The 11,990-nt window shown below is 33.7% G+C and overlaps 3 protein-coding genes across 13 annotated transcripts in view; 1 reads left to right on the forward strand and 2 right to left on the reverse strand.

The window, feature by feature from the left end:
• The window catches only part of LOC126866291 (U3 small nucleolar RNA-associated protein 4 homolog), a 33,508-nt gene that overhangs the window by 10,427 nt on the left and 11,091 nt on the right, over positions 1–11,990 (reverse strand). For 4 of the 11 annotated variants that reach the window (XR_007689840.1, XR_007689841.1, XR_007689837.1 and 1 more), the window contains one exon: positions 10,291–10,438. The exons of 3 other annotated variants lie outside the window; for them this stretch is intronic. The gene's annotated coding sequence lies outside the window, so the exon portion shown is untranslated. Of the gene's footprint in view, positions 1–10,290; positions 10,439–11,265; positions 11,381–11,990 lie in introns of those variants that run through there. 4 more of the 11 variants (XR_007689838.1, XR_007689836.1, XR_007689839.1 and 1 more) reach the window with 2 other exon arrangements.
• On the reverse strand, positions 731–6,981 carry LOC126866304 (dehydrogenase/reductase SDR family member 4). Its single transcript, XM_050619718.1, has 5 exons — positions 2,040–6,981; positions 1,776–1,953; positions 1,469–1,693; positions 1,241–1,375; positions 731–1,158 (listed from the first exon to the last, which is right to left on the reverse strand). Exons 1-5 carry the CDS (start codon positions 2,150–2,152, stop codon positions 991–993), a joined length of 819 nt encoding a protein of 272 aa, XP_050475675.1. The 5' UTR covers positions 2,153–6,981; the 3' UTR covers positions 731–990.
• LOC126866301 (elongation of very long chain fatty acids protein 6-like) lies at positions 8,221–11,930 on the forward strand. The gene is made up of 2 exons (XM_050619716.1): positions 8,221–9,454; positions 10,195–11,930. Exons 1-2 carry the CDS (start codon positions 9,132–9,134, stop codon positions 10,712–10,714), a joined length of 843 nt encoding a protein of 280 aa, XP_050475673.1. The 5' UTR covers positions 8,221–9,131; the 3' UTR covers positions 10,715–11,930.

Here is an 11,990-nt window from a genome sequence, read left to right on the forward strand (position 1 = left end):
TTATAAAATGACGAAAGAATATTATATACTCGCTATTATTTCTCTAATTATTGAAAATGTGTAGAAGATCGTAACTTCATCGTAATACGGTGCGATCAAAAAGACAACCTTATTTGAAAGAATCTTGCAATAGGTATCAAAAGCACTTTACTCTGGTAGATAACAAAGCAATCTGGTTTGAAATTTATTTTATGAAACCCTTAACTTTAACACCTTTAAACTTAAATACGTAGGGTTTTGTATATGCTAGCGTGAATCACCTTTCAGTATTGCCTGTATGGCGCAGCACTAGTCCAGAAACAACCAGAACCATAAGCATAAACACTCTCATTTCCTCTCTGGCTGAATCAATTCTACATGAATATCATTTTTTGTGCGAGATTATCCAAAACTGAATTACGTTGATCTAGTTGAGCATTTATAGCTTTGGATTAGAAAATTAGAAAACATACGTTTAAATTAATAAAGCTATGCATTCTATATATAAGAATATATGTAAAAAGAAATTATGTATATAAAATACTTGATAAACTAAACTTTCTTACCATATTTATTTCTCAATATTATTTCCCAACGTCATTGTAACTTTATTCATCATCTTCACTTTCCTATCTTTTTCCTAAGCATTTTTAACGCAATTTTAGCACTACCATTACTATTATGAATATTTATATAGATATATGTCAATACGTATAATAATTAATAAATGCTAAAATTAGCAAAATCGTAATTGGGAATGAATAATTTTGCTTTTTATTGTATAAACGTTGCATGTATTAATGCAAATCGCATACTTATAAAATATAAAATCATGTTTTCCATTGCACATTAGTAATATGTAAATGTAACCTATTGTTAAACCATATCATAACAATATCTTCTTATATATATACAAATATATATCTTGTACAAAACTATAAAACTCTATATGGAATATTTAATAAAATAGATTACAATTTTAATAATTTATAATAATTTCATTAACAATATTTAAAGTCTACTTCGCATCCCACCAGCAGCAGTAATAGTTTCACCAGTAATGTATGAAGCATCATCACTTGCCAAAAATGCAGCAACATTTGCTATATCATCTGATTCACCAAATCTTTGCATTGGTATTGTCGATAATACAGCTTCTCCTGCCTCACCTTCATAAAGCTGTGTAATATTATTGTACAATATTACCACATATTATTAGTGATATAGTAAGATAGCAACAAAAGAATATAAAAATTCATACCACTCGTGAAAATTTAGTCTTTATAATACCAGGTGCTATGCAATTGACACGAATTCCTTCAGGTGCAAGAGTAGCAGCAGCTACTTGATTTATTCCTAACAATGCAGTTTTACTAACACCATATGCACCTAGTAACTGCAATATTAATTTTATTTTTTAATATAAGAATTACATAAACACACTATATATTAAATAAGATAAGATACATGATTTTTTAAATATACTTACAGTAAATGGTGTATATGCTGCTATTGAAGATATAAGAATTATCGATGCAGATTTACTCTTTCTTAAAAGCGGTAAGGCTTCTTGTAATAAAAGAAATGTACTCTTAACATTAGTATCAAAAATTTTATCCCATACTTCCTCTGAAGTTTCAAAAAATGTAGATTGTGCTGGATTTGTGGCAGCATTTGATACAAGAATATCTAAGCCACCAAATTCTTGTTCAGTCTAAAATATAATTAATAAATTGTACTTTTGTGTATACTTAAAAATTTTCATATTTACGAACTAAACTAAATAACAAATTTACGTTCTTAAGAAGATTTTTTCTATCTTCACTTTTTCCCACATGACATACGGTACCACAAACATTTAAACCTTCAGATTTAAGTTGTTCTACAGCCTTTTTTACATTTGATTCTTTGCGGCTGCTAATCATTACTTTAGCACCTTCTTCAGCTAAACGTTTTACTATTGCAAAACCAATACTACAACAAATTATATTTTATAAATTAGAATATATAATTTATGTAAAAAGATTGGGATTCCAAAATGACAGTAAATCTTATCAAACCCTTCTGTTGATGCTGTAACAATAGCTACTTTCCCTTCTAGTCGTTTACATTTTATTTTTGAAAAATTGCGATTAACTTGCTGTATGGTTTGACTTATTGGAGAACGCAACATAATTTTAGGAATAAAACTTTAAACGAATTTTACAAAAATGATACTTTGACCTGCCGATTGCGTTGAAAGTTCTCACGTTCGTGATATTGTTTTTCCCTGGATAGTGCTGCACCATGCGATCAAATACTGAAGATGGCACATACTAGCATATACAAGAACCTATAAAATTAAAGATTTACCCTGTTCAGTGGCATGCTAGCATATACAAGAACCTACGTATTTCAATTTAAAGTTAGGAATCTATCTGGTTTGATTGGACACTAGCATAGGCAAGAACTTATCGAATTCCACGCTACAAGAGCTTATTTACTTGTACGGTTCTATGAAAAAGTTCATATCTACTTTTCTATCCGAGATAGATAAGTATAAGAATAACAAAATCGTGCATTAATTAAATTAATTGTAAGTTGCCTAAGAAAGAGAAATTAATTGTTTACCGCTTGTATATCGTTGGAATTCCAAAGGGCGCTGTTTCAAGCACTGTGATTAAACTGAATTAAATGTCTTATTAGGCAAGCAAAAGAGTATTCGCTTCCAACGTATCATGGAACAACAGAATTAAAAGAAATTGAAGATACCCCAAAAAATAGACCTACGAATAGCGAGGAGATACTGAATCTCAGGAAGAGTTTGTCAGGAAGAGCTGAAGAATTTGTCGGATAGACTAAACATGCTAGCACAAAAGTATGTTCTAAAACTACGATCGAACAAGAGTTGCACGATAGGAGACGTGATCCAGAGCTTCGCTAACCAATTAATTTTGATAAAAAATCAGAGTACAGAGCATAGATCAGAGTGACGCAAGCGTAGAAAAACATAGAGAGACACGAGAAAATAATATACATACAAATGATATATAAGGAAAATCTATTGGATAATTCATATACATAATATATTAACTCAGAAAAAATCGGAGAATTTTGATAAATACGGAAGAGGGATATTTGAGAAAGAAAATCATAATAGATAACAGTTACGCAGAGAAATTTACACGGACAGATCTAGGGTGGATTAAGGAATTGCGAATGGAGCTAACTTTAGCATAAAGCAAGAAGATGAACGGAGAGAAGATAATATCATAAGTTTTGAAATAAAGCATCAATCGTCACCGTGGAGGCGTTAGCGATAAGCAAAGCAATTGAATATTCGGAAAAAGAGTTCCCCGAGTCATAATACTAACAGAGCAATAACATAATAACTCAGCAAGCCTCCTGTCACCGACAGGAGCGACAGAAGCCTAAAACTCTCAGGCAACAAAGTAAGAAACAGCCCATAGATTAGAAAAATTGCAGGGCGATTGTTGCTGGGAAATTACAGAAGAGAGACATCAGTTTGACGTGAGCGTCCGCAAACAAAGATATAGCGGGGAACGAAAGAGGAGACGTACGAGCAAAGAAAGTAATCTGGAGTATCAACACCAGCAGCAAGATATAAAAATTTCAATTTCAAACGTCTACGGGGAAATGAAAGGGACAGTAAATTTCCGCAGCACGTTTCTGAGAAACATTAGCTTCTCTTGGTCATCGACCGTCAACATTAGTAATCTTTCGTTGATTATGTAGCATCCAACGGTAAAAATCCTCGTCGAAAAGGAACGAAGAAGTCATTTGAAATGCTCGAACGTGGCGAATTTGTTACGGAATGCTTTCTGAACGTAGGGTCTCCTATTAGTCCTGTATTTCGATACATTTCACGAGCCAATTTCCTGCTGTTTTATAAATATCACGCTACTTTCTCATTAAATATAAGTATAGATGTAAACACATGGCAAGTAAATACAATTTAAGAGTAATTAGAATTTTAACATCATTTAAAAAAAAAAAAAAAAAGAAGTGACAGTTGGGTTACGACCCATGACTCCTTTGAGACCTTTTGAATAAAAAAATGCGTTCAAAAGGATCTAAAGGATTTAAAGATCTTTAAAGATCACGATCAACATCTATTTTGCATAAATTTTATTTGGGACATGGTCTCAGTGGAATTTGAATCCAAAAAGTATCTGTGCAATACATTAAACATTAGACACCTGAACAAAACAAAACTATAAAACACTTATACTTTACTGATTATGGTAATATTACTCAGCTTCTCGTTAAATTACTTTTTATTATCACATAGACCCAATGACGTCAAGATCGATTTCGGTTTCGTTAGAATTTATAATCTAGGATTAATATTCATGTTTATATTAATATTATCGGCCACCGATCACTGAAAATGTGGCACTATGACAACTATTTGCATATCCCATCGAAAATCGTAAACAAACTTATTAGACAGTGTGATTGAGAGATTTATGTTTTAAATATCTGTTACGTATTTGCGTTTTAATTTTAAGTTACGTTAATAATTTTATCGCCGAATTTAGTTGTATGAATGTGTTGAATGTATGAGGACGAAATTGCGTAGAAAAGCCAAATATCCAATGTCACGTTTTGTCTATTCCTTTGTTTCTTCTTTTTTGTTTATAGACAAAGGACATATTTCTTCTTCTCGTATCGTATCATATATACATCATATACTATGATGTGGTTATATACGATGATATGTAACGGGGATATGTAATCATATTTGAATATCATGTTTGCATAAATATATGCTATGATAAAAAAATATACTTTTCTCGTGTTTATCTACCCGTGTTATACATATTCATATATTATCAAGAGTGGGATAATTACAGAAATAGATAGGTAGATCCTGAATTGTTTATTGTCACCTACCACTTGTCACTGTGGAGTGAAACGTTCGCGAAGAGAAAACTCCGTGAAACTTGGATCCGGGAAACGCTTGCTTAGGAACTGAACACCAAAGTGGATTATTATATCGAAGGAATATTGAATTGTAAGCAACAACATTCAAGTACCTACTCTACTTTTCGACAAGCAAATTAACGATCGTGTTTCGGAAGTGCAATATAATAATATAAATATACGAGTAATAAGCACGGGCATTGAGATTCTGAATTTTCTGTGTAGCGAAGTAAATACGAGGCGAACAATTTTCGCTAACATTCTCTCGGAACGTTAATAGGTTTATTAAAAAATTTATTCGGTGTGAACCTTTCGTGTCTAGAAAAATTTATAATTGAACTAGTGTTACGGTGTGCGTAAACTTTATCTTTATTGAAATCTCGTGTCCTGAAATTTTAGACGTTTCTATATTTTATAAGTTTTAATATTTTACAAAATTTTAGAAATTTACAAGTATATTATACGTCGATTAACTGGCGTCGAGTAGTGAATAAATGAAGTAATATTAGGCGGCGCAAAGATTACTTTAATAATTTAAAAGCGGACGGCTTAAATTCGTCGATTGGCTTATATGCGTTATATAAAATTGGTAAAATTTTAAATTCGATATTATTTGTTATATCGATTTCCGAAAGGAAGGAAGATATCTATGTTCGATTGTGTATATTTTTTTCTTGTAACTTTCTATATCGGATACAAAACACTCGAGAAATCAAATTTCAAACGCGTGTTCTGACCCATCGCCTGTTTATTGGCATTTCATAGCACGAGAATCGTTGATACATTGCTACAAGACGGTGGAGCAATCCTATTTTTGAAAACTTCAAATCCTGAAGTTGATCTTTCATTTTCGAAATGTAGGCGCGTGTTGACATTTCATTTCAAAATAATTCGGATTATAACAGTAAGCAACCACTTTCTTCGGTGATTTATCTTCAAATTTTTAGAAGTTCTCCTGGCAGCTTTCCGGGCTGCTTCTACGTCGATTAATTGCCGCATTCGATAGGGGTAATGATACGAGAGTCATGATTATTCTCCCAGAAGGAAGCAGCTTTCAGTTTATCCTGATACTTTGCTATCGTTTTATCATGGACTCAAGGTACTAAGCACATTTTCGCATTTCGCATTTCACCCACGAGCTACGTTGGTAGGAGGCTTCCTCCTCATCTCTTCATTCATTAACGTGGGTCATAACCAATTGGCATCGCGATCGTTACCTCCACTTTCTTGACAGAAAATGTAAACTTCGTTCGTTCTTCGTTCAAAGGGTACACTCGTACCGAGCTTTTCTCCGTAATAACATAAGAGCGAACAGTAAGTTAACAACAACTCGAGTTAAAACATAGTTCGAGGAACAGCAGGAGCCAGAAGTCAAGTCATCAGAATCTCCAAGTCGGAGACAGTCAATCGACAGAAGATACATCATCGCAATCGCCAAAACGAAGCGAGTCTCAGGTCGTACTCATTCGTAGTTTGTCATTCCATATACGTAACCTTGTATCACATTGAAGTTGTTGGATCTTTGGGAGTATATATTAACCTGTTAATATCAGCGTTATATTCACTCGACCACCCTTATTATTCCAAAAAAAAAAAAAAAAAAAAAAAAAGAAAATAAGGGGTCGATTATTCAAATCGTAACGGGAATTTACGACTCCCGTTGGCGCGTTTCTTCGAAATCGCGTCTATCTGCGAACGGTCGAAACAGTATAAGTACAGATACAGTGTATGCCGATTCTGATCCTCATGTTACAGTGTTATCTATAGCAAAGGACATTACAAAAAAGTAACCTCGGTGTGTAGCTCTAGCTGAAAGCTACAAGAAACAGCAATAGAAATCTATTTATAGCTCTTTTGTTTCTAGACCTTGTAATCCAAAACAAAATTCGCATTCAAGGGCACAATAATATGGACTTGTCATTATTTTGAACTTTTTTTTCCACTAAGTTCTATTCTCTTCGTAACGGCGGTTTCCAGGTCACGGATATACAAAAGGAAAGGTGTGGAATCTTCTTGAAGTAATTACTTCAACATTCTGTATGATCCGGTATAATGTGAATTCAATTTACTGGTGCTATCGTAAGCCTGTGCTGTGCACTCCTGGAAAAAATTATTAACCGGATAAGAGGTCAGGGATAAAAGATGTAACACTTCTGGCAAATACACATGCTTATCTTTATAATTGCGTTATGTTCACACGAAACAGCTAATCAGATTTGCGTATTATACGTTAGTCATTTTTACAGGAATGAACAGTACAGTTGAATAGTCTCGGTTTCCGCTTAATCTGTCGTTAGATTTCCAATGAAACTGGCGTTTTAATTTGTTAATATCGGTAATGCTGTTAAGGGGGTATTCTGGTCTAGAAATTTGAAAACATCGAAAATTTCTTTTCATATTTCCAAAGTTTAGACATTCAAGAATATGCCCTTAAAAGGATTTTTCAAAATTTCAATTATTTTATGTGTTACAGCCATTTTTGTGACGCGGCATCTGCTCCGGTCTGACCGGAACAAATGAATAGTAGACGGTAGACGTTGTCCGAGTAAACTTGTCTCAAAACTTTAAACGCGTTTTTCTCGAAACTACTTCTTTTAAATTTGGTCTGAATAGTCCTTATATACTCCTCTATCGTCCGGATCACGCTCAGCTCAAAATCTTTAATATTACTATTTTTTAAACGTTCGGAATTGTCAAAAAAAAACGTGCGAAATAAGAAAATTTTTTTCAAACGGCCGTCATTTTGTGAGAAAATGTTGTATTGACTTTTCCAAGGTTCAGACGATAGCGGCATCCATACTAATTAAGAATCCGTTCGCATTTTTTGTCTCAGATGACCAGAAGGGTTGATATCATGCACGCCACGACAGCCCATTTTTTTGGCAGCACCCACTTTGCCAGCTCATAACTTTTTAAATATCGAGTTCTTTTTTTCAGTGAATTTTTTACGCAATCTCGAAATATCAATAAACAAATGCTAAAAAGAAGGATAGCAAAAATATTTTTTGTTTCGCTTGTACAGAGCTTCAAAAATCGCCCGAAACTCATGCCTCTAGACCAGAATACCCCCTTAAAGTACTAACTCAATAATGGAACAGTGCTAAATTGCATTACAGAAGAAGTGCATTACAAAAGAGCTAAAAAGCAAGTTCGTGATTTTGATGCAAATGATATTCATAGCACTTCTTTTTCGATACTTAAAAATCTGTTCTACTGATAATGCTTCGGAAAAAACAATGATTTAAAGCACTGCATAAAACGGTTATGTAAACCAATTGCGCAAGTGTGTGACGTGGATATTAAAAAACTCATACATTGTTGCGATAAGCGCTTAACTTAGCATATGTATCGAAGTTATAAATCAATAAATCTTTTTAAAAAGTATTTTTACTATTGTTATCTGAAAACGGGTATTACTTTCTAGACGACCCTTAAATTCGCAGCACCGTTTTGGCACCACTCGATCGTTAGGCATGTGATAAGATTTAAAAAGGAGATAGCACAATGAAAGTCAACTACCGGCACCGGAGATATTGTTAGAAGCTACAATTCTACGTCTATCTGACTTCTCAGGTGTTGCAGGCGACCAAGAGTTAGTATGTGTCGACGCAGGGTTACTTTTCGAGTATTCGAGTGTTGCTACGTCAAGTTACATTGTCCTCATCTGTGAGTTTAGGTGCCGCAATTTCCGGCAAAAGCCGGCAGCGTCTTTGCGTATCACACCGATATAAGGCGTAAAAATCGTTCGAAGATCGAGCGTGCGAGAATTAACGAGTAATGAATCCCCCTTTGCGAGAATTCCCGTAAATCCGCTTGTGTTACGTCTCTAATAACTTTTTACCTGAATTGATTCTCATTCACCAACAATTTACTCAGTATTCAATTTACAGCTACCTAGTGCTTGAAGCCATGAATTTACACAATCAGTTCTCCGTTCGTTATAAAACTGTTACATCGGTTGGTACCTGGTCTGTGAGTTGTTGGAAGGTGGATGGTTAAATTTTTTTGAACCAAAGGGTATTCGAAAAAATTCGTAGCGCGCACGCGGACTGGTAAAAGCTGTATTGGATTTTTCTTTTGCATCTGCTTCAATTTAATGGAAACCATTAACGAAATCAAACATGGGAAAGTATTTCAATAATTGCCTTTCCTCTCCTTTCAGCAGATTGGTGACATAGGCAAAGGCTGTGACTTTTTAAAAATTTTTGACGACCAGCGGAAAAAAGATGGATAAATTGGATTATATGTCGATCACCATACCTAATTATCCATACACCTTTAACTTCGAAAATAGCCTTGCTTATTCGGATACTGTTATACGGATTACGAACCACTATCCGTATTGTTTCTGCTACTGTTTCTTTTACGTTGTCTTAATTTTTGCCGGGAAATATTTCATGTCCAGTAGACCAAAGTTCGAGCTGAGAGGAATGCTCGTTTTGTGGAATGCCTCGCTCGCAATGTTTTCCATTTTTGGATTCCTCCGGATGGGATCAGAATTATATCACGTATTAAGTCATTATGGATTTCAACATAGTATCTGTATCAGGTAGGAAATTGCACATTTATATTCTATTTTAGCTATTAAAATAGTTTCAATAGAATAGTAAGTTCAGAACTAATTGCTACTTAAACATCGTCTATAAAATAGTTTTTATGTTAAAATTTACAAGATATTAAAACAGATATAAGTATTTTAATATCTTTATGCAGAATACGAGTAAACAAAACATTGGTCTATTGTACAAAAAAGCTTAGTTTAGTTAAAAAATGCCATTCACCTTGAAATGACCTTACACAGCGATTTTCAACCTTTATACTACTACGTCTCCCCGAAAAAAAATTTTTCCGCGCCCCTCTGCCTTTAATTTTTTTAATAAATATAATAATATGTTTTAAATAATAAAAACTTTATTACAATAGAAAACTACAATTAACAGAATAATAATAAGGTTTTGTTGTAACATATACGTGCGTTACGATATGAAGTTTTATTTATTTATAGATATTATGGTATGAAAATTAATATTTTATTAAAAAAATTTTGGTGCCTCCCCTGGAAATGTTCTCCCAGGGGACAGCTGATCTTACAAATTCTTTCTATCATTACACGTTTCGTTTAAAACAGATAAAGTAGAGATTTGGGAGAATAGCTTGGAATTTGATTCTATTTAGCTAATTTATATTTTAATGCTAGAATTTTAATGAAATATTGATATTAATTAAAACAATATTGCGATATTTCCAAAATATTAATTAGTAATAAGAACGTAATTATGTTCTTTTCAGTTATATGACATATGATCCCGTGATGGCTTTTTGGTCCTTATTGTTCATTCTATCAAAGATCGTAGAGTTTGGTGACACAGCGTTCATTGTGCTACGGAAGCAGCCATTGCAATTTTTACATTGGTACCATCATATAACAGTTCTTCTTTATGCGTGGTTGTGTTTTATAGAGGATGCACCACACTCCAGATGGCATTGCGTAATAAATTACTTTGTTCATTCCTGGATGTATTCCTATTATGCTCTGAAAGCAATGCGATTCAGTCTACCAAGATGGTTTGCCATGTCGATCACTATGCTACAGACACTACAGATGGTGTGGGGTTGTTTCACAGCTATTATGGCTTACAACTATATAACAAACAATCAAATTGACTGTCACGTTAAATCCCACAACGCCAAAATTTGTCTGCTGTTATACTTCAGCTATTTCGTTCTCTTTAGCAGATTCTTCAAACAGGCTTATCTATCCAATAATTGCAGAAAGATAAAAGAAAGCTCAAAGCATGCTCAAGACTAATTAAAGACACATTTTGGAAAACTTTTTCTAAGAATGCCTTCCAGTGGCGTTCCTTGAAAGCATGTTGTTGGAATCTGCTAAAACTTTTTATGCGATTCATGAAACTGGGCATGTAGAAAATAAATAAAACTTATTTATTAACTGTAAACATTTTAATAAAGATTTGCGATTTTATTTATTATCTTTAAATTCTTTTTACATCCTTTAAAATAGAATAACTTTTTAACAATAGGACCAGATTTTAATTTTTTCTTTTCTTTTTTTTTAAAAGGATCAGTCTACTAAATGAAGCGTACAAAAATTTTTGAAAAAAATAATGCGATTAAAAAAGATAAAGGTCACTTTTTAAGTTTCTTATCTGAGCTTGTATATATGTGTATGTATATATGTGTTACGTGATTTGTCCGAAGGAAATTCCGCTTTTAGAAGAAGGCAATAGGGATACGAAAGACTTAACAAGATTCCATAAAGTTCTTAGATACAAGGTATTCGTGATTCTACTATACGGAATTCCCCCTGGACAATGCTAGAGCATTGATGATCACGTATTCGCAAGAAAGATATGAAAACACATGTACACGCTCTTGATTCTGATTGATCTACACCTTGATCCAGTGAAGGTAAATTTTCAGACTAGTGCACAGGTCCCCATAAGGTACTAGATATCTTGAGAAATAACAATGTTAAAATTAATGTAAAAGGAACCACATTATAAAATACACATAAACAAACAAACTAGTTCATGTTCGCAACGACCAACCGAGGAACATACGAATTAAGATCATCGGCTATAGAAACACGCGAACGATCTAAATCTTTTATACGTATTGCATGTGAGTTACTTATCGTAAACAAGCAGAGGGAAAGCAGAGGAAAATGGTCCATTGGACGGAGTGCTTCCATCCTACCACTCAGAGTCGTACAGAGCTTCTAAGCTACTTCTGCGTTAGGCCATTTCGACCGTCATATTCTTTTAATGGACTATAGCGCGAGGAGCGACAAAATTTTGGAATGAATTTATGGAATTTTGGAACGGTTACTGCAACCATAATTGACATTCTATTTACATTGAAATTAATCAAAACGGCGGTAGACATAGTTATACACGGATACCAAGTACATGGAACATGTGCATGTGGAGTCACAACAATAGAAAGCTGTCGGTACGTTGGTTCAGAAAACTCTTCTTAGCCGAAATAAAGAAAGGGGGCGAGCGGATCCGAAAGGAACGAGAGACGATACAAGACAAAAAGAATATAACAGAAATAAATTTCTC

The sequence above is a fragment of the Bombus huntii genome, chromosome 6 (genome assembly GCF_024542735.1).
Source record: "Bombus huntii isolate Logan2020A chromosome 6, iyBomHunt1.1, whole genome shotgun sequence".
Taxonomy (NCBI): domain Eukaryota; kingdom Metazoa; phylum Arthropoda; class Insecta; order Hymenoptera; family Apidae; genus Bombus; species Bombus huntii.

Excerpts from the sequence above, each read along its gene's own strand:
- LOC126866301 (XM_050619716.1), top strand. The coding sequence starts at position 9,132 with ATGGATAAATTGGATTATATGTCGATCACCATACCTAATTATCCATAC. Across the intron at positions 9,455-10,194 it reads CAACATAGTATCTGTATCAG|TTATATGACATATGATCCCG; the intron begins GTAGGAAATTGC and ends TGTTCTTTTCAG.
- LOC126866304 (XM_050619718.1), bottom strand. The coding sequence starts at position 2,152 with ATGTTGCGTTCTCCAATAAGTCAAACCATACAGCAAGTTAATCGCAAT. Across the intron at positions 1,694-1,775 it reads GAAAAAATCTTCTTAAGAAC|ACTGAACAAGAATTTGGTGG; the intron begins GTAAATTTGTTA and ends ATTATATTTTAG. Across the intron at positions 1,376-1,468 it reads CAGCATATACACCATTTACT|TTACTAGGTGCATATGGTGT; the intron begins GTAAGTATATTT and ends TTAATATTGCAG.